At 42.8% G+C, this 23563-nt stretch overlaps 1 protein-coding gene across 7 annotated transcripts in view; it reads left to right on the top strand.

The window, feature by feature from the left end:
• Positions 1-23563, top strand: part of PARD3B (par-3 family cell polarity regulator beta) — an 862331-nt gene that overhangs the window by 324728 nt on the left and 514040 nt on the right. For all 7 annotated transcript variants that reach the window (XM_072121091.1, XM_072121090.1, XM_072121094.1 and 4 more), the window contains one exon: positions 7042-7212. In XM_072121091.1, the coding sequence (XP_071977192.1) occupies positions 7042-7212 (171 nt within the window). The remainder of the gene's footprint in view (positions 1-7041; positions 7213-23563) is intronic.

Below are 23563 nucleotides of genomic sequence, written 5' to 3'. Positions count from 1 at the left end.
TTGCCTAGAAATATATCTGGCTTTGCTAGCAGTGCAGCTCCACATTTCCCTGTGCCAAGTGTTTATTCTCAGTAAAACAATGCACTAATGATCAGGCCTCTTCTTCCAGGGTAATACATTGTAGGTTGTGGCTATCACAGGCTTGTCACATAGCGTGTGTCCCTCATTCATACTGCGTGTGTCACAACGTTGCCTGGAGTCAATACATGATCTGCCGTCCTGCTCGCCGGATGTCGCCGTCGTTATTGATACTGAAGATGTTAAGGTTAATATACATATCGCTTCTCACTGCACTGAGGTTGTGCATTGCACAGCTGAGACAAGAATGAAATCATCCAGTTCACAGCCCTTCTTGGTCTGAAGATATATTTACAATATCGCTCTCCTATGTGGGTGGAATTTTAAGCAGCTGTGATGTGTTGTGAAAATAGACCCTGGTTTTGTGCAATAAACCTTCCCCCAAGTAAAATAAACCAAAATGGTCACATTGTGTTCCTGCGGCAGAAAGAATATAGATCTCAGGCAATGTATCATTTTATGCTTTTCTCTCCCCCATTTATGGCTTTTATCACATACTGCGCCAAAGAAAGTCTCTGTTTACTGAACAAATGACATTTCCATTAAACAGTGTACATTTCGGTTTCTCTTTAGCTGAGGTAATTACTTACCCAGTGGATTTCAACACTACAAGATTAGTACATTACAGGGACGTTTGCTGAAGGCTTTTTTTGGGATTAGCTTATAACAATCAGTTAGCATAAACATAAAACATAGCAATTTATATCAGTAAACATCAACCTGGTTGTTATTACAAATCAACAATGAAATCTAGCAGGTTCAGTTGACTATATTTTTGATACAGTGGAATATTAGTTATGATTCCTACTGTAGATTGTAAGTTCTTGCCAGCAGGACCCTCATTCCTATTGTTGGATCTAACTGTCATTGCTCTGTAATGTCCTAATTTGTTTGTATATGTACCCCATGAACTCTAAAGTGCTGCAAAATATGATGGGCCTATATAAATAAATATTTGCATACTGCACATACTGTAAGAGAGAGGCTATCAGATCTGAATTTGGCCTGAACAGCTAGCTATCATATCTTTAAAAATATTGGTGCTGGTTCCCAGATGATATAAGATTCCTGGCAGCAACTTATTCTCATTTACCTTCTACCCATTGAAAACACTTGCACACTCAGCCCAATCAAGAGTATGCGTATGATAGGTTAAGGCATCAATCTGTCTGCTCAGTGTTGGACTGGAGTACCTTGGACCCACCTGAGAAAATCTTATTTTGGGGCCCACTCTTCAAGTAACTAGAAAGAATACTATACTACTCCTAACTGACAATTAGCATTGCATAGTATTACAGGCAGTCCCCGGGTTACATACAAGATAGGGTCTGTAGGTTTGTTCTTAAGTTGAATTTGTATGTAAGTCGGAACTGTATATTTTATCATTGTAATCCCAGCCAAAACTTTTTTGGTCTCTGTGACAATTGGATTTTAAAAATGTTGGGTTGTCATAATAACCAGGATTAACAATAAAGCTTCATTACAGACACCTGTGATAACTGTTACACCTGTTTATTGTAGCCTAGAACTAAAGCACAATAAATTACCAACATCCAGAGGTCCGTTTGTAACTAGCGGTCGTATGTAAGTCGAGTGTTCTTAAGTAGGGGACCGCCTGTACACACAAAAGTTAGTGGACAGTTAGGACAGTTGTGGACAGCATTTAACACTGTGTTTAGTTACATGAGTCATATGAGAGCTTATATGCTCTAAATAAATGTAATATCTGAGCCAGGCTTATTATTTAAATGCAGCCTCAGAGCCAAGCTCCATACATAAATACAGCACCATAACCAAACTCACTATGTAATAAAGCACCTTAACCAAGCCCGCTATATAAATGCAGTACTGGATCCTAGATCAATATATAGATACAGCGCTGTAACTAAGATAATTTTATAATTATAGCACCATAACCAAGTACACTATATTAAAACATTACTGGCTCTATGCTCAGCCCATAAATACAATAGCATTGTATTGCATGTAGTAGTATATAGTAGTCAGATGACACAGAGTATTGTCGCTCTACAGACTATACATGAATGCAGCCCTAATCAGATGGGTCCAAGACTTTGAACATGTGCAAATCATTTAATTTACTTTTTGTCTCTACATTTGATTCATTGTTTTTGAAAAAAAAAAGGGGGGGATGTATCATTGTAGTTACATTTCCTCCATAAGTGTTATTCTTTTTGGGACTTTTGCCTACCCACTAAACTTTTGACTTCACTTCCACCAGATTTATCAAGTGAATCCACATTTGGTAGACATATTTATAAAGTGCGTCATTTCTAAAAGCTGCACATTTTAGGTGCAAATCCAATTAATTCACCTCCAGGCATAGACAATACTGTTGCACTGAAAACTGGCTCAAGATGCCAGTGTCTAATAATAAATAAGTCTACATCATATATGAAGTGGTCACATTGAACACACCCTTATGCAGCAGGATATAGATACACTACTCTGTGGCCTGCAGCTCCTGCAATCTGATGCAAGTCTCCGCAGTCACATGGGATCAGTAGTGATTTGGTTTCTGATAAATTGATCATCAAATGCTCACTAAACAATTCTGTAATGTTAACTATAAAGAAAATCAAGCATGATAAACCACTTGCTCATAGATTCAGGCATTGTGACTGAGGAAATCATCTCACATTTGTTATCAATGGACTCCCTTCTTCCAAAATGAACTTTTACAATTAAGCTAATAAGCCAGACAGGCTCTTGGGGTGTTACAAGAGCCCCCCCATGCTGCAGATTCACAGGCTGTACAGGAGCACTTCCCTCCTCCCAACATGGAATTACATCAGGCAGACAGAAGGGGGAGTTCTGAGGGATCATGGAATGGGGGGGGGGGGCAGTATAACAGCCATTGAAGCTGCAGCATGAAGAGTCTCTTGATAACACCCTCAGAGTTCTTCAGGCTCATTAGCATAGTTTTAAAAGTTGATTTCAAGAGGCAAGAGGCTGTGGATAACATATATAAGATTACCACAGCCACAGTGCTTAAATCTGAGCCAGTGTCCCTTGTTTATCATGATGGATCTTGATGGTGGAATTTCTTTAATGTTGTTCAAAACTATGCCTTCCCTTCCTTATTTAAGTGAATGAGTATGGTAGAAAAGATCACAATTTGGTTTGTGTAGCTCAGCTCTGAGCTCTGTTGTTCAACTTCTCATAGATCTTTGGCTGAGAACTAGTGTACAAAGTCACTGATGATGAACTGTAATGGTGTTGAAGTTTTAATTAGCTTGGAGTGGATTTGTCTGATGAAGTTAGTAGCAGTGTCTATACAGTGTATTGACTTTCCAGACTGTCTGACAAAATATAAATCTGTTTCCAGCCATTCATTGCACTTATATTCATAGTCATTCCATTGAATGAATATGTTTTTGATACCATTAGATGCTCTTTAAAACAAATGGTGTTCTGCTCCCTTTCACCTCATTAAAAAATGCAATATAGAAGTAAAATTGGATAAGGGGGGAAGCACTATGGACTGTACACTCTCCTCTGGGAGAAGCAATGATCACAGTCAATAGACTATTCAGTTATTTGTAAATAAGCAGCAGTGAATTGAAGCACATGGGAAAATGACTTTTCTTCCTTGATAGACACAAGAAATTGCTTATTTTAGGACCTAGGCTACAATGCATATTTTTTTGTCATTTTAAGGCGGAGTCGTAAAAGCATACATTTTCAGCATCATTATAACCTTGTATTTCCCCCTGAATACATGGAAACAACAGGCTTCTATGGGGTTTTTTTTTTGTCAAGTGGTAAATTATGGCCAACCGTGCCTCTTGTTAACCACATATGGATGATCACGTAGCATAGCCAAGCAGGAATGTGTTATGAATAGGGTAAGTGTTGTAAACCTACGCCAAACATCAAACATCTCCCTAAGAACAGGATGAGCCTTCGCTACCTGACCTTTACAATGAAGGAAGAGTTGGAAAGTCCCAATACAAATTAGTAAGATAACTGGTTTACCTGAAATGGTGGTATCTGATGTGTATTGGATACGTGAGCTGCACAATTCTTTTGTAATCATTTTTTTTTTTGTGTGTGTATTCCTTTTGACTGATAACATAATTTTTGGGTATATTTCTAAATTTAAACAATAAAATTAATCAACTATCTTTCTTGTTGACATTCTGATACTTTAAGGTGTAGCAGTCATAATGGAAGGCATCATAGTTATAACCAAACAATAGATGTATTATACAAACAATTGTTAAAGGGGTTTTCCCACAAAGGAAAGTTAGGCCCTATCCATCTAGAGGCAGAGCTTACTTAACCCCTTAAAGGGGTTGTCTGAGTTTAAAAAAATATATATATATATATATGTGGCCGGGAGCGGGCTGACTAAAATAATAAAGCTGTACTTACCTCCCGGTGCCCTCCCGTATCGGCCGGTCGTGGCCGGGTACGCCTATCCGTCCCTATACACACCATTGTGTATGGGGGCCGGAAGGTTGTTGTGTCCGGCCGGAAGCTGAATCCAGCGCTGCTCCGGCGGCCATGTTTGTTTACATGGCGCCCGGACCGGGGCGACAGCAGCGCTGGATACGGGAGGGCACCGGGAGGTAAGTACAGCTTTATTGTTTTAGTCAGCCCGCTCCCGGCCACATATATTTTTTTATCAAAACTCGGACAACCCCTTTAAGGCTCAGCCCCATTTTTTGGATTCTGACTTCCGTCGCTTTATATGGTTATAACTTTTAAACACTATTACTTATCAAAGCGATTCTGAGATTGTTTTTTTCCCACATGTTGTAGTTCATTTTAGTGGTAAGTGTTGGCTGATAAGTTTTCCGTTTATTTTCCAAAAAAAGAAAAAATGATGATTTTTTTGGAAAAGTTTCACTTTTTTGAAATTCAAAATCATTACATTTTCAGGCAGATAGATTTACCGTATTTTCAGAATTTACTCTTTTGCGGATAAATACTGTTTTGAATGAAATTTACATATTTAGCATCAAAACCCCCACATAATCAACCCATTTTGAAATGTGCACCCCTCAAACTATCAGAAACGTCTTTTAGGAAGATTTTTAACCCCTTGAGATCTCCATAGTAATTGAAAATTACCATTTCCATTTCCAAAATATATAAAGAGAAAACCCACCATACAATTTGTTCTGCAATTTCTCGAAATACAGAGACCCCCCACATGTGGGTGTTACTTGTTTTATGTGGGCACAGCGGGGCACAGAAGGGAAGGAGCGCCCTGCAGCTGCCAGAATTTTAGTTTTCTCGTTGCCTCCTTTTGTAGGCTGTAAAATTTTTGCTTTTTCGTTATTGTGATGCCATTTTTTTTGCAGGATGAGATGCTTTTTCCAGTGTTGCCATTTTGTGGTTGCTATCACCTATTGTTGAAAATTTAGGAACTCGTTTTTGAGGGCAGGAGTAGAAAAGCATCAATTCTGTACTCAATAATCATGTTATCTTTATTCTATGGGTTTATACGATTACGGGGATATCAGACTTGAATATATTTTCTTACATTTTACTAAATTTGTCAAATAAAACCCTAATGTGGGGAAAAATCTATCATTTTTGCATTGCCGTCTTCCAAGTGGCATAACATTGTTACTTTTTTGGCTACGGAGCTGGTTGATGGCTTGTTTTTTTGCGGGGCATGTTGTACTTTCCACCAGTATCATTCTGGAGTACATATGTTTTTTTGATCACTTTTTATTGCATTTTTTGTAAGATTGAATAGGTAAAAATGATCATTTATGGTGAGTTTTCAACTGTTTTCTTTAACGGCGTTCATCGTACGGAGATACTATATATGTGGGGTTTTTGTTATGATTTAGACTTTTTTGGGGTTATATGTCTCTTTATTTGTTATGGGGCTTATGGGCATTTTTATTGATTTATTACTTTATTTTTTATTGAATAACATTTTTTTTTTACTTTTTCACTTTTCCACAATGGGACATGAACAAGCAATCATCCGATTGCTTGTTCATGATAATATCCTGCAATACTGATGTATTGCAGGGTATTAGCAGTGTCAGCCTATACACTTGCATAGGCTGGCACTTTGCCAGTAAGATGACGTCACAGACTGGCAGTGCTGGGGACCAGATCGGACCCCAGCAATTCCATAGCAGCTGACCGCTGCATTTTTTGGGTTGCACACCCGCGATCGGTGTTTCCAGTTGCCGGTTCGGCTCAGATCCAGAGCCGAGCCGGCATCAGCTCTATGGCGGATATATCCGCCACTGAGCGCTAAGTCACTTTGCTCCATGGCGGATATATCAGCCACAGAGCGCTAAGGGGTTAAAGCAAAAAGTGCTCCCTGGAGTACTCGCTATAAACGCAATCACAGTTGCCCCTATCAGAAAATTCATATAGATAAATGCAAGTGCAATCGCACTTACATGTATAAGAAACCCATGGGGTAAAATCTATGTATATGTGGTAAACAAATATAAGTATAAGAGACTACTTGACCTGTCTGGATACCTGAATAAAACATGCATACAATCCACAAATAAATCCAAGGAAATGGGTTAGTAGTCAGTCTGATTTATCAGAAATCATGTATAACAGTATGTACGTTATAGCGTTGCACACTTTCCTCCAGGTGGCAGAGCTTATTTGTATAAGTTTTCCCAGAAAGCATTGCCCACAAGACTCCATGTGCCAGCTGTTTCCCCACAAGAAGACACAATTAACGACTACTGCCAACATTGATGCAACATATGGCTATTGTTGGATGAGCAATGTGAGTAATATATAGATGTTTTTTGAGGAGCAGTTTTATAGAAGTTATTTTCAATGGTGACAAATGGTGCTAGTGACTTCATCAATTGGGATGGGTCTAAAACAGTTTATGATGACATTTATGAGGAAATGATGAGCATGCCATCTTTATACACAACTTTATTATACAACTTGTCATCACAGCTTGTCTGACTGTATTTATACTTTTGTTAATAGGATGGACGCCTGAGAGTTAATGATCAGCTTGTGGCTGTGAATGGGGAGAGCTTGCTCGGCAAGTCAAATCGAGAAGCTATGGAAACACTGCGGAGATCTATGTCAATGGAGGGAAACATTCGAGGGATGATCCAGCTAGTTGTTTTACGCAAACTGGATAAGCAAACAGAGGTAGGTGCTTAAATCATTGTACTTGTAAGAATAAATATTTATAATTTTTATTTCATAATTTCTATATAGAAAATGAAAAAAAAAAAATCTGGAAATAACCTTATTGGAATTACATTATGATATGTGGAATTGGAAGGTATCTCCTAAGTATTGCACATTTCATGTCGTTGTAAAAGCCATCTAATGGCATTATCCGAATTTCTGAAAAATCAAGCAAACAGATAATACTTAATGTGTGGTTTAAATCTGAAATAGTAAATTTATATGCAGAGTGTCACTCATTTCCTTAATTCTTCTCAATTAATTTACCATAAAGTGAAAGTTTTTGCTCTGTTGTACAAGAAAGGAAATGCATTGTCTGGTCTGGCATTTACATTAAGTGTTTACTCGCACGGTATTTACAATACCAGATTTTTAAAGATTCATGTATACGAGTATAAACACAGCACCGAATACAAACCAGCCACCATCTTTAAGGTAATTCATAAAATTCCTTTTACATAAAAACACTATGTATGGCAAGCTATTCACTGCCCAAAGCTAGGCACCATTTACATTTACATTTACTTTTATTTCTTTTTAAGATTTCTATTATTTCTTTTTTAAGATTCATGCTCCATGCATCTTTCCTCTCAGACCTGACTCCTAATGTCCACGTCATTCTCCTACAGTCCCAAGACCTCGCACATGTGCAGTGCACCTGGCATCTTGGAGCCGCCTCTGTGCATACTGTGCTGGCTGTTAGGATCAGTGGATCCTCTGGACCACCGCGGGAGATGTAACTAGCCAACACCCGGAACCGGAGCCTAGCGGCACCTGGTTTTCACCAGAGCCCGCCGCAAAGCGGGTTGGACTTGCTGCGGCAGGATACCACTAGGTCGTTCCCAGGTGTGACTAGCCCACGGTGGCAGCCGAGGTCGAGGTACCTTAACGGATGACAAACTCGTAGTCGGGTCCAGGCACAGGGTCAGGGCAGGCGGCAAAGATGCAACGTCAGGTTCAAGTCCGGGGTCAGCAACAGGAGGTCCAGGCAGGAGGGAATGGGAACACAGGCACACAGCAACAGGGAGGAACACAGGTAACACGGCAACACAGGACTCAGGAACGGGAACACACAGGAATACACTGGAACGCAGGAATACAGGAATACGCAGGAACACAGCAATACTCGCTAGGAAGCTTTCTCTAAGGCTAAGAGGCACAAAGATCCGTCAGGGAATGATGGGAAACAAAGGGTTATATACAAAACAGGAAATGACCAATACTAATCACCAGTGCGCTGGCCCTTTAAATCTTGAGGCAGTGCCGCGCGCGCGCCCTAGGGAGCGGGGCCGCGCGCGAGACCCAGTCCGGACGGGAGCGGGAGCCAGGAGAGGTGAGTGCACCGGAGCAGCAGTGGGGCAGCGGAGGGAGGCACGGGTGCACCCGCGATCCGCGATATGGATCGCGGGGGTGCCCGCAACGGAGGCACGCGGGCACCCCGGGACAGTACACCCCCCGGAGGATCGCGGGGGTGCCCGGGACAGTACACCCCCCCCCCCTTCGGCCTCCCCCTCTTCTTCTTGGTCCCAAGAAACCTCTGGAGGAGAGTCCGATCAAAAATATTCTCTTCAGGCTCCCAGGATCTCTCCTCAGGCCCGAACCCCTTCCAATCTACAAGGAACAACCGCTTACCCCTTACGAACTTCATGTCCAGAACCTCCTTGACTTCATATACATCTGGAGAATCAGCCTCAGGAGCCGGAGGAGGGGATTGCTGGGAGAAGCGATTCAAGACGACTGGCTTCAGGAGGGATACATGAAAGGAGTTCGGGATGCGCATAGATGGAGGAAGGCGGAGCTTGTATGCCACTTGATTAATGCGCTTGATTACCTCAAAGGGGCCAAGGAACCGGGGCCCAAGTTTATAGCTGGGTATCTTAAGCCGGACGTATCTGGAGGATAGCCATACTTTGTCACCAGGAGAGAAGACAGGAGGAGCTCGACGTCTTTTATCAGCCTGGGTCTTGGTACGGTCTGAAGCTCGTAGAAGGGACTGGCGGGTCTGGTCCCAAACAGCCTTGAGATCCTGCACCAGATCCTCCACCGCAGGGACAACAGAGGGAGTAGACAGCGGGAGAGGTGGGCGAGGAATACGTCCATAGACCACGAAGAACGGAGCCGAACCAGTAGATCCCGAGTCCAGAGAATTGTAAGAGAACTCAGCCCAAGGCAGAAGGTCAGTCCAATTGTCTTGACGGGCTGAGACGAAGTGGCGCAAGTAGCAGCCCAAAGTCTGGTTCACCCTCTCTACTTGACCATTCGACTGAGGGTGGTAAGCAGAAGAAAAGTCAAGGATGACCTGCAGTTGGTTACATAAAGAACGCCAGAATTTAGAGACAAACTGGACTCCTCGATCGGACACAATGTGAAGCGGAAGGCCATGCAGACGGAAGATATGTTTGAAGAACAAACTGGCAAGCTGTGGAGAAGACGGAAGACCTGGAAGGGGAACAAAATGGGACATTTTGGAAAACCGGTCCGTCACCACCCAGATGACAGTATTGCCCGAGGAGACAGGCAAATCAGTAACAAAGTCCATTGCCACGTGAGACCACGGGCGACTGGGTATCGGCAACGGGAGTAACAGTCCAGCCGGTTTGAGACGAGAGGCTTTATTGCGGGCACAGGAGGAGCAGGATCCCACAAACTCCCGAACATCTTTGACCAGGTCTGGCCACCAGTAATAGCGGGAGATGAGGGCCAAGGAGCGCTGCACCCCAGGGTGCCCAGCCAGACGAGAAGAATGTCCCCAAGACAGAATCCTCTTCCTGAGAGCAGGTCTAACATACGTCTTGCCAGGAGGCAGCTGCCGAAGGTCCACCGGAGCTGCAACAACAAGCTGATCAGGAGAAATTATGTGCCGAGGAACTGGTTCATCTCCAACAACATCTGACGAACGGGACAGAGCATCAGCCTTGACATTCTTGTCTGCCGGACGAAAATGAATCAGCAAGTCAAAGCGGGAGAAGAACAAAGACCACCGGGCTTGCCTGGGATTCAGGCGCTGGGCTGTCTGGAGGTACAGAAGATTCTTGTGGTCAGTGTACACACAAACAGGATGGAGAGCTCCCTCCAGAAGATATCGCCATTCTTCAAGAGCAAGTTTGATGGCTAATAGTTCTCTGTCTCCAATGGAATAATTTCTCTCAGCTGGAGAAAAAGTCTTGGAAAAGAAACCGCAAGTCAAAGTTCGGCCCTTGGGCCCTTTCTGAGTGAGCACCGCTCCAGCTCCTATGGAGGATGCGTCCACCTCCAAAAGAAAGGGTTTGTCCGTATCTGGCCTAGAGAGTACGGGAGCCGTCCTTGGTAACGAAGAAAAACCCTGCGCCAGCCGGAGAGGAGGACTTGCGTATAAAACCCCTCTGCAGATTCTCCTTGATGTAGTCGGACATGACTAGAGACTCAGGTACAGAAAGAGGGTATACACGACCTCTGGGAGGAGTGGCGCCAGGAAGAAGATCCACAGGGCAATCATAGGGACGATGTGGTGGTAGAATCTCCGCCTGCTTCTTGGAGAAAACGTCCGAAAAGTCCCGATAACAAGCTGGCAGACCCTCCAGAGACTTGGGAGCCAGAGTCGAAGTCCTTACAGGTAGCGGACGGGGAATCTGCATACAACGTGAAGCACAGTTCGGACCCCAACGGAGGATATGCCCGGAGGACCAGTCCAGTACAGGGGCATGAAGCTGCAACCAGGGGAGACCCAGCAGTAGAGCAGATGTGCTTTGGGGCAGCACAAAAAACGAAAGTCTCTCTTGATGTAGGGCACCAACTTGCAGAAGCAGGGGCTCCGTGCGAAACCAGATGGGTACGGAGAGAATCTGACCATTGACCGAGGCAATAGACAATGGCTTCTCGAGACGAACCACCGGGAAGTGATGCCGAGAGACCAAGGCTGCATCCACGAAGTTCGCTGTAGAGCCCGAGTCCAGGAAGGCAGTAACCTGGATCTGGGTACCGGTGCCAACGCTGAGGAGCACGGGAAGAGTCAGACGTGGAGAAGCTGTATTTACACCTAGGGACGCTTCTCCCAAGAAGCCTAGGTGCTGGCGTTTCCCGGACGTTGAGGACGGACAGGACAGGAACCGATGAAATGCTCAGGGCTGGCACAGTACAGACATAGGTTCTCCTGTCGGCGTCTTGAACGCTCTCGTAGAGTGAGCCGGGTTCGGTCAACCTGCATGGGTTCCTCAGCAGAAGGTTCAGGCGGACCCTGGAGCGGCCTTTGGAAGACTGGCGCCAGGCGAGGAAGGCGTCTAACACGGCCTTGGGGATACTCGGAGCGTAGTTCCTCAGCTCGCTCCTTAAACCGACCATCAATTCGAGTGGCCAAGGTGATGAGGTCACTCAGAGTAGATGGAAGATCCCGAGCTGCCAGTGCGTCCTTGACCTGCGCAGAGAGCCCTTTCTTAAATGTAGCGATGAGGGCTGCATCGTTCCACGCAAGTTCAGAAGCCAGGGTGCGGAATTGAACTGCGTACTCTCCCACCGATGAGTTGCCCTGACGCAAGTTCAACAATGCAGTCTCCGCAGAGGAGGCTCGTGCTGGTTCCTCGAAGACAGACCGGAACTCAGACAGAAACGCAGTGAGGTTAGACACAACCGGGTCATCTCTGTCCCAAAGCGGAGTAGCCCAGGCCAGGGCTTTCCCGGAAAGAAGGCTGAGGACAAATGCCACCTTGGACCGCTCTGTGGCAAATTGCGACGGCATCAGTTCTATGTGCAAGGAGCACTGGGTTATGAATCCCCTGCACATCTTTGGATCTCCATCATACTTGCCGGGCAAAGAGAGGCGTAGCCTGGGTTCAGCAGCAGGAAGATAAGCCGGGGCAGCAGGGGTCGCAGCGACCGCTTCAGGAGACTGTTGCTGATGTTGGGTAGCAAGTAGTTGTTGGAGCATGGTGGTGACTTGCTCTAGCTGATTCCGCTGTGCTGCAATCTGCCGGGACTGGTGGATCACGATGGTGGCGAGATCAGGCTGACTGGGAGAAGGAGCCTCGGCGGGATCCATAGCCGGATCTTACTGTTAGGATCAGTGGATCCTCTGGACCACCGCGGGAGATGTAACTAGCCAACACCCGGAACCGGAGCCTAGCGGCACCTGGTTTTCACCAGAGCCCGCCGCAAAGCGGGTTGGACTTGCTGCGGCAGGATACCACTAGGTCGTTCCCAGGTGTGACTAGCCCACGGTGGCAGCCGAGGTCGAGGTACCTTAACGGATGACAAACTCGTAGTCGGGTCCAGGCACAGGGTCAGGGCAGGCGGCAGAGATGCAACGTCAGGTTCAAGTCCGGGGTCAGCAACAGGAGGTCCAGGCAGGAGGGAATGGGAACACAGGCACACAGCAACAGGGAGGAACACAGGTAACACGGCAACACAGGACTCAGGAACGGGAACACACAGGAATACACTGGAACGCAGGAATACACTGGAACGCAGGAACACAGCAATACTCGCTAGGAAGCTTTCTCTAAGGCTAAGAGGCACAAAGATCCGGCAGGGAATGATGGGAAACAAAGGGTTATATACAAAACAGGAAATGACCAATACTAATCACCTGTGCGCTGGCGGAGGGAGGCACGGGTGCACCCGCGATCCGCGATATGGATCGCGGGGGTTCCCGCAACGGAGGCACGGGTGCACCCGCGATCCGTGGTATGGATCGCGGGGGTGCCCGTGACACTGGCATTACAGGTGCTCCACGTATTTGCCGCTGTGCAATGCACAAGATTTGCAATTGCTGGGATGTAAGAAGCATGGAGGGTGCAGAGCAAACAGCAGTCAGGAGGGTGGGTTTGCCTGACTGCCTGGTTGAGCAGCCCCACCTCTTTGACTAAAGCTTACAAAAGAATAGTCATACCAAAAGGACATCCAGGGGACATGCATATTACATAAGTAGGTATTGTTTGTGGGCTTGGGGGGGGGGGGTGACAGGTTCCCCTTTAAAAATCTACATCTATTAATTATATACTGGAGTAAATTTACTCTATGGGTGTTTTTTTTTTTTTTTACAAAACTATTTTATCTTTACAAAAATCCATAGTTTACATACTCAGTTGAACTTGCAGGGTATTTATAGTAAATCTATTCCTATAGGAGCTATGTACTTAGTGAATATCATGCCCTTCACAACAGTCACTTCTGAAAGTCAATTGCTTCTCATATGGTACAGGATATCCCTCGTTGTGACTTGATGGATCTGGTATTTAAGCTGCATTATAGTCATATTTATGTGTCATAGAGCTAAACATAGCCACAATTCACACTTAGGGATGTAATATTATCCCTGTTTACCTACTAAATGTGAATGTGCTGAATGGATTAATGAGTGAGTAACTGTATTCACCTTCAGCCATTAGTACTGGCTTTCTTGTACCGTAGGTTTTTTAAAATTAGAAGAACAGCAAAAACAGCTGTGTATGAAAACCATTCAAAATTTTTGATTTATAAAATCCAGATGAAACATATGAATGCAGTGTTCTTCACTAACATCACATGACTATGGTCCAGTTTGTATCAGAGGAAGTAAATAATGAAAGGTCCTGGCGAATAAAATCAAAAAGAGATCTAGAAAACATCGAGGAATTTATTGTATCAGATGAGTGCATGGGAAAAATTGTACTTCTCAAGACACACGCAATATCAATTATTTGCTGAAAGTGGACAACTCCTTTAACCTCTTCCCGCTCAGCGTCCGATATATCGGACGCTGAGCTCAGTGACTTAGCGCTCAGCGTCCGATATATCGGACGCTGAGCTGATGCCGGTTTGGCTCAAGATCTGAGCCGAACCGGCATCGGGAAAGACGGGGTGCCGGCTGTGACTGATAGCCGGCACCCCAGTGTAACACCCGCGATCGGAGTTGTCTCCGATCGCGGGTGCTTAACCCGTTAAATGCCGCGGTCAGCGCGACCGCGGCATCTAACATGTATCTGGGGGGTCTTTCCCCCACGATCGGCCCCCCCGAACCGTTTTCGGGGTGCGCCGATCGTTGCTATAGTAACTCTGGGGTCCGATCTGGACCCCAGAGTTACCTGCAAGAATTGCCAGTAAGATGGCGTCTGTGACGTCATCTTACTGGCACAGTGCCAGCCTATGCAAGTGTATAGGCTGACACTGATAATACTCTGCAATACATGAGTATTGCAGAATATTATCATGAAGAAGCAATCAGAAGATTGCTTCTTCATGTCCCATGGTATAAAAGTGAAAAAGTAAAAAAAAAAATGTTATTCAATAAAAAAATAAAGTAATAAATCACTAAAAATGCCCAAAACCCCCAAAACATATAAAGAGACATATAACTAAAAAAAAAGTCTAAATCATAACACAAACCCCACATATATAGTATCACCGCGTCCGTAACAACCCGTAGAATAAAAGTAAATCATTATTGAACCCCCACGATAAACGCCGTAAAAAAACTGCTATAAACCTTCCAAAAATTATGATTTTTAGCTATTCAATCCCACAAAAAATGCTATAAAATGCGATCAAAAAACCATGTGTACTCCGACATGATACTGGTGCAAAGTACAACATGTCCCGCAAAAAACAAGCCATCAACCAGCTCCGTAGCCAAAAAAGTAACAATGTTATGCCACTTGGAAGACGGCAATACATAAATGATAGATTTTTCCCCACATTAGGGTTTTGTTTGACAAATTTAGTAAAACGTAAGAAAATATATTCAAGTCTGGTATCCCCGTAATCGTATCAACCCATAGAATAAAGAAAACATGATTATTAGGCTATACGGTGAACACCAAAAAAAAAAAAGTAAAAAATCCAGTACAGAATTGATGCTTTTCTACTCCTGCCCTCAAAAAAAGTTCCTAAATTTTCAACAATAGGTGATACCAACCCCAAAATGGTAACAATGGAAAAAGCATCTCATCCCGCAAAAAAAATGGCACATGGCCCCAATAACGCAAAAGCGAAAATTTTATAGCCTTCAAAAGGGGCCAATGAGGAAACTAAAATCCTGGCAGCTGCAGGGCGCTCCTTCCCTTCTGCGTCTCGCTGTGCGCCCATAAAACAAGTAACGGCCACATGTGGGGGGTCTTTGTACTCAGGAGAAATTGCAGAACAAATTGTATGGTGGGTTTTCTCTTTTTATATTTTGGAAATGTGTAAATTTTAGTGCTAAATGAACGTATAAGGGAACAATTTGACCATTCTAAATTTCACCTCCATTTTGATTCAATTACTATGAAGATCTCAAGGGGTTAACAATCTTCGTAAAAGCGGTTTCTGATAGCTTGAGGGGTGCAGATTTGAAAATGGGTAGATTATATAGGGGGGTTTGATGCTAAATATGTAAAATTTCATTCCAAACTGTATTTATCCCCAAAATAGTCAATTCTGAAAATCCGGAAAAGCGATATTCTTTTTGTAAGCCGCGTGACATCAAAATAAATTATCCAGACATATCAAAAATTATGAAAATGTAAAGTAGACAAATGGGAAATGTTATTCAGCAACTTATTTAGGTGGTAAATCTATCTGCCTGGAAACGCAATGATTTTGAATTTCGAAAATGGCAAATTTTTCAAAAAATTTATCATATTTTCTTTTTTTTTGTAAATAAACGCAAAACTTATCAGCCAAAATTTACCACTAAAATGAAGTACAACATGTGGGGAAAAAACAGTCTCAGAATCGTTTTGATAAGTAACAGTGTTCAAAAGTTATAACCATATAAAGCGACGCAGGTTAGAATCCAAAAAATCGGGCTGAGCCTTAACCTGCAAAATGGCTACGTCCTTAAGGGGTTAATCAAGAAAACACAGAAAGCTCACACTGATACCTTGATCTTATATACAAAATATTGCAGTACTTCTGTACTGAAATGTATTATATCTGTCAATGTTTCCTGACAGTTTACCTATTAGACCCTCTCTTGGTCTGAGCCTTAATCGGACCTCCCTCTGCCTCTCCCCTTAGCTCCCTTGATCAAGCACGATAAGGGGTCTTTCTGACTGAAACCCATCTGATAGAAGAATATGTTAGTCGATTTAGGAGGAGCTGGATGGGAAGAGTTTCACTCGTTTGGCAATATTTTCTCAAGGGGGTATCAGTTCTTATACATAGGAACATCGACTTTAAGATAGAAAAGTTTCGAATTAATAATGTGGGAATGTTTATTTTTTTACATGGCATGCTAAAAGTTAATCTGCCGTTTGTATACTTACCCCCCACCAGCATCTTTGAAGGTGATCCATTCCCTATTGAAGTTTCTGGAAACCATTGACAAGGCCCCATTAATGGTGATGGGAGACTTTAATCTGGTAATGGATGAGTACAAAGACTGATTTAATGTATCTCGTGGGCCACAAAGTAGATCAGATAAGAGGGGCAAACTTGGCTATTTATGTGAAAGTTTGGGTTGGGTGAGAGCATATTCCTGTATGAGTACCAGTCTACAGAACCTCTGGCCACCAAAATCAGAAATGAGGATGGTATACAGGCTACTAGAAATATATTGGATCAAATACGTTCTTTTACCTTTAGACCCGGAAACTAAAGAATGGGCGGAGAAAAGTTGCAACATTTTGTATAGGGAAAACTTCGATATCTGGAGATCGAGGTCTCTGGAAATATCCCTGAATTTTACGAGCTGAACCTGCAACCATTGATCGGGACCTTAAGGGGAAAAATAAACAGTTGGAGTAAATTACTGCTTCCTTAGGCTGACAGAATTGGGATCATAAAGAGGGTATTGTTACCCCAAGTTTTATATACCCTGCGAGCCTCCCCAATATGGATAGAGGACTCAATTTTGAATGGCTTTGAATTTGGGAAAGAAAAAAGTTAGAACGAAAATGAATTTTTGTATAGCCCAATAGGAGAAGGAGGGCTAGGGATCCCTTTTTTTTAGAGGGTACTTTCTTGCCACGCAGATGGCACATTTGGGAAAATGGAAAGAAACATATTGGTTAAGCAAGTACTCAGGTTAAAGTGAGATCCATTTTTGAATTTCTGGAAAGCTATTTGGGGAAGGAAGACCCTTTACTAAATGGGCGTTATGTGATGTAGTAATAAAATCTTGGAAGGCATGCAAAAAAATCTTAAACATCATAGGATTTATCGTAGAGTCTCCCATCTGGTTTAAGGAGAATTTTGTTGAAACAGATAAAGTACTAGACAGGGTGTTTTGGGGAAACATGGGATTAGATAGCGCAAATATGGGAGCATGACAAGATAAAATCATTTAGCTCATTACGAGAGACGTATGGCCTAAGTGAGAAGGATTGGATCCGAAATTTTCAATTGTCACATGCACTAAAGGGGGATTTTCATAAGTTTAATGTTTGGATTGAAGCACATGACTGTTTAAAGGACACCTGTCATCAGGTCTCTGTCACTAATTCTGTCACCTCTACCTGTTTGAGACGCTCACAAGGATCCCATCCCAGCCTTTACCTAGTCAATTTATTAATCATTATAAAATCATCTTTAATGTATAGTAAAGCATTGCTAGTGTCTGTGCTTTACCTGCTGACATGCTGTTCCTCCTTATACACATGTGTGAGACACAGACATCAGCTACAGAAGTACCTGACATGTTCTGCTATAACATGGCTGCCTGGGGCTGTTGTATCTCTCCTATACACACACAGGCTGCAGGGGGCGCCAGCACCAGGAAGCACATGGAGGAGCCATTACACCATTATACCTCACATCATTATGCAGGCTGATAATCAAGCACTGGGGTGTGTGGCTGTGCCTCCCACTTATGAATAAGTTGGACAGCTGGAATATGATAATGACTCATTGGACATTTCACAGGTCATTTGCATACAGCTTTAGGACCTCATTGATTAAGTTTACAGACATGTAGAGGGACAATGAAGGGATAGAGGCAATGCTTTTTAACTGTAGTTTATGAAAATATATTTAGTTTAGGGGGTTAATTTGCCTGATGCGTTCTCTTTAAATTTGGTTATTACAATAATAATATAATATTATAATAGAAAACTGGTTTCTACGATATACAGACACTTGGTGGAGAGTTTGTCAAATCTAAATGAGAAAGAGTGATAGGCCCTATTGGGGAGTGTAACTGGGTTAAAATTCATAAGAACACAAAAAAGGGTCAATACATGGTAGCCACAGGATTATTCATTTTAAGATTGTTCACCAAATTTATTATACTCCACAAAGTCTGTCCAAAATGGGAATTAAGATGAATTCTAGAAGCTGGAAATGTAAAGCTTTGGATGCAGACTTCTATCACGTGGTTTGGGGATGTCAGGTAATTCTAGAATTTTGGGAATGGGTATTGAGTAAAATCTCTCATGCCCTGGAGATTAATTTATCTATGTCTCTCCAAACTGCTATACTCAGATTAATGGATAACCGATATATAGAAAGAAAATATGGTAGTCTGATTGATTAACCTGGCTGGTGTTTGTTTCAAACGCAGTTGGGGATCGAAGGACCCTCCTTCGGTGGAGGCATGGCATAATCTCTCACTTTGATTAAAAACTATGAGAAAAGCATATTTAGAAAGAACTGAGTTCAGGAATTCTATTTTTCACCAGCTGACCAGTGGGAGGGGGGAATGGGGTTTGAAATAGATTTTATATGAATTTGAATGTGACAAATATTGACTGTTATCCTTTGTTATCTTTGTGAATATTAGTATGTAATTTCATATGTATGGTAAGAATAAATAAATTTTTCAATTTAAAAAAAAAAAAAAGGACAATAAGGGTTTAAACTGCACAGCAAGGAGAGATCTCCCTGCCGGACAGAGGCAGCAAGGAGAGGGCTGCAAGTAAAAGCCAGTCTCCTCTTGCGGATTGCACTGGCACACTGGCAATACCGGCACAATCAGCAAGACAAAATGGATTGTCCAAATGTTCCTTACGGGCTGGGCATTCCTCTGGGAGGGGCTGTACACTGGGGACAGGGGGCTGCTGGCTGTATACCGGGGGCAGGGGCTGCAGACTGTATACTGGGGAGCAGGGGCTGCAAACTGTATACTGGGGAGCAGGGGCTGCAGACTGTATACTGTGGAGCAGGGGCTGCAGATTGTATACTGGGGAGCAGGGGCTGCAGACTGTATACTGGGGAGCAGGGGCTGCAGACTGTAAACTGGGGAGCAGGGGCTGCAGACTGTATACTGGGGAGCGCGGGCTGCAGACTGTATACTGGGGAGCAGGGGCTGCAGACTGTATACTGGGGAGCAGGGGCTGCAGACTGTATACTGGGGAGCAGGGGCTGCAGACTGTATACTGGGGAGCAGGGGCTGCAGACTGTATACTGGGGAGCAGGGGCTGCAGACTGTATACTGGGGAGCACGGGCTGCAGACTGTATACTGGGGAGCAGGGGCTGCAGACTGTATACTGGGGAGCAGGGGCTGCAGACTGTATACTGGGGGGCAGGGGGCTGCAGGCTGTATTCTGGGGATAGGGGGCTTCAGGCTGTATACTGGGGGGCAGGGTCTGCAGGCTGTATACTGGGTGGTAGGATATATACCTAGGAGCAGGAGCTGCAGACTATATACTGGGGACAAGGGGCTTCTGGCTATATACTGGGGGGCATGCTGGGACCAATGCATTTCCCACCCTAGGCTTATATCCGAGTCCATAGGTTTTTTTTCCATTTTTTTGTGTTAAGTACCTCGCTATATACCCGGTCGGCTATACTCTAGTATATACAGTAATATTATTCTTAGAAAAAATAAATCTTCGTTTCACTTTATGAATCATAAAACTTGTGTAATGAAAAATGCATTGGACAATCGTGTAAAAGACTACATTTTATTGCAGCTCGTATATTTGGACCCATCTGGCTTTGTCAGAAGATGGTTCTATATTAGGGCTGGGACAGATTTTAGGCAAGAAGCTGGACAGCTGATGGGTAATTCAACCTATAGCTCTATCCTGAAACAACTTTTTATTTCCATGAAAATTGATTGCCGATCCATAAAATGATCATTCTTGTTTGTGGTATGTGTTAGAATTTTTGACATGTTAATGGCTGTCATCCATCAAGTTCCTATTTTACAGAATTGTTTCTCTGATCCAATATGCAAACATTTTCCTGGTACACGGATTGTTGTTAGGGAGTAAATATCCTTGAAATGGGCATAATAATAGGAGTTGGTCATTACAAAGTTTCTACTGTATGTAGAGTCCATACACTAGTAAAATTATTTAATCATTTATATAATTTGATGCCCTTGGATACACCAGCCAATGCCATGTTATGTAACTGCTACAGCACGGCGGGCACACACGTTCCTGTGAATTACACTGTTTGTGACACACTATATACCTTTTTTCATCAATGTTCATATTCACACTAGTGACTGGGGTGCAGTTTTCTGAATCATAATATTGCTCTGTTTTAAATGCATCATTATCATCATTCTCATCATCTGAATGCTATTCCATAAACCTAAAATGTGTGCCTTTTATAGATAACAAACATGACAGATGAGTCTGATAAAAGCACACGCACTTTATGATCCACACATAGGTAGGAGAGGCACATAAATATGACCAAGATTTAATATCACTGGGATATATCCAACCATTTATACTGGGGAATGATTCATGAACCTGGAGTTGTATTGACGGCTAAACTCATAAGTGGAGCAGTGGAGCACAGATCATGAATGCTCACTGAGGAGATACAGAATGCATTATATATATGATATGTTTGATGTTTTGGTATAAATGTGTGCATTGAAGTACACAGGCAGAAACTATGGTACTTTTACATATGCAATTTTCATGCTTGGCTATTTGCTATTACTTTTGAAATCTAGAAAAAGGCTCAGTGAAGCATCTGCCCCGTGGAAATTATTTTAAAAAAATGTGTATAACATTGAATCCCTGGCACCATGTATAAATTGAGCACATTTACATGGCAGAATGCAAGGCCAAACAACAAACCTACCTATTGTAATTGCAACTTTACCCTACCCATCAATGCCCTTTTTTGCTTTTGCATTTTCATTTTTTTCTCCTCTCCTTCAATATCTACAACATTCTTATTGTCCTTTGTATGGAGCTGTTTGAGGGCGTGTTTTCTGTATAGCAAAATGTGCTTCCTAGTGACTTCTATATTCCATGCCGTCTACTGGGAAGCAGGAAAAAAATTCCATAAAGCCTGCTTAAATTGCCGAAAAAACGTGTCTGCACCAGTTTCATTTGGGCTCTTTTTAAGACTTTCCTGGTGCTTTTCAAATGATGTGTCCCCTTTTTTTCGGTATTGTACAGTCATGGCCAAGTTTTGAGAATGACAAATATTATATTTTCACATGATCTGTTTCCCTCTGGTTTTTGTGTGTTTGTCAGATGTTTTTATCACATACAGAAATACAAGTGCAATTATATTATGAGTAACAAAAGCTTTTATTGACAGTCAGAATGAGTTAATATTTGCAGTGTTGCCCCTTCTTCTTCAGGACCTCTGCAATTCTCCCTGGCAGCTCTCAATCAACTTCTGGACCAAATCCTGACTGATAGCCGTCCATTCTTGCACAATCAATGCTTCCATTTGGTTACAATTTGTTGGTTTTTGTTTGTCCACCCGTCTCTTGATGATTGACCACAAGTTCACAATGGGATTAAGATCTGGGGAGTTTCCAGGCCATGGACCCAAAATCTCCATGTTTTGTTCCCTGAGCCATTTAGTTATTATCAAGGTGCTCCATCATGCTGGAAAAGGCGTTGTTGATCACCAAATTACTCTTAGACAGTTGGGAGAAGTTGCTCTTGGAGGACATTCTGGTACCATTCTTTATTCATGGATGTGTTTTTAGGCAAGACTATGTGAGAGCCGATTCTCTTAGCTGAGAAGCAACCCCACACATGAATGGTTGCAGAATGCTTTACAGTTGGCATGAGACAAGACTGGTGGTATCGCTCACCTTGTCTTCTCCGAACAAGCTGTTTTCCAGATGTTCAAAACAATCGGAAAGGGGATTCATCAGAGAAAATGACTTTACCCAAGTCCTCAGCAGTCCACTCCCTGTACCTTTTGCAGAATATGAGGAGAAGGAAAAAAATGGGGGATTTTTTGAGAGCCAGGCGCCAAAGAACAATGTGCACAAAATAGGGAAGAGAAGAGAGGGAGTTTTCTTATGGGGGATGTTGTGGTGGAGTTGCAGCGTCAGACCCCGGAGCTGGATATGGATCCAGATGAAATATGTGGTAAAGAAGGAAAATGCGGGGTCGAGTAGTGAGACGCGCTACATCCAAAGTAAAGTATTAAGGGTTTTATTAGAACTGTGACAACGCGTTTCAACACATATATATACATACACACAAATACAAGTCCATAGATTATTACATAGGTACAAAATAAATAAGGGTGGGTGTAAGTAGTGTCAATAAATTGTGGTGGGGTGGTGGAGTGGTAATTAATATAATTGTAAATATAGTATATAATATATGAGTCAATGAGATAGATGAGCAGATGAATAGATGGCTGTAAAAATGTATTGCATAGAATAGAGATAGATGGCGGGATTATAATGTAGGGATTAAAATATAATCCCGCCATCTATCTCTATTTTATGCAATACATTTTTACAGCCATCTATTCATCTGCTCATCTATCTCATTGACTCATATATTATATACTATATTTACAATTATATTAATTACCACTCCGCCACCCCACCACAATTTATTGACACTACATACACCCACCCTTATTTATTTTGTACCTATGTAATAATCTATGGACTTGTATTTGTGTGTATGTATATATATGTGTCCTTGCATTGCATATATTTTTTCTCTCGTTAATCTACTCGTTTTTAACCATGGTTTTTACTAATTTTTGTGTCTTTTATGCCCACTAATTACTTACTAACTACCATGTGTTATGTTCTTTTTCTGTTTTGTGTCTTTTTGTCTCGTGTTATGTAAACCTCACAGTTTTTGACCTGATGAAGACGCTATTACGGTGTTGAAACGCGTTGTCACAGTTCTAATAAAACCCTTAATACTTTACTTTGGATGTAGCGCGTCTCACTACTCGACCCCGCATTTTCCTTCTTTTGCAGAATATAAGTCTGTCCCTGATTTTTTTTCTGGAGAGAAGTGGCTTATTTGCTTCTTCACAGTGCGTGCCGATGCACTCACACCTGCCTGCTGCCATTCCTTAGCAAGCTCTGCACTGCTGGTAGCCCGATCCCGAAGCTGAAACACTTTTAATAGACGGTCCTGGCGCTTGCTGGTCCTTCTTGGGCGCCCCGGAGCCTTTTTGGCAACAATGCAACCTCTCTCCTTGAATTTCTTGATGATGCGATAGATTGTTGACTGAGGTGCTATCTTTCTA

The sequence above is a fragment of the Engystomops pustulosus genome, chromosome 8 (assembly GCF_040894005.1).
Source record: "Engystomops pustulosus chromosome 8, aEngPut4.maternal, whole genome shotgun sequence".
In the NCBI taxonomy this organism is placed as follows: Eukaryota; Metazoa; Chordata; class Amphibia; order Anura; family Leptodactylidae; genus Engystomops; species Engystomops pustulosus.
Note: the sequence above shows the minus strand (reverse complement) of the source record. Positions and strands in the feature narration are given on the sequence as shown.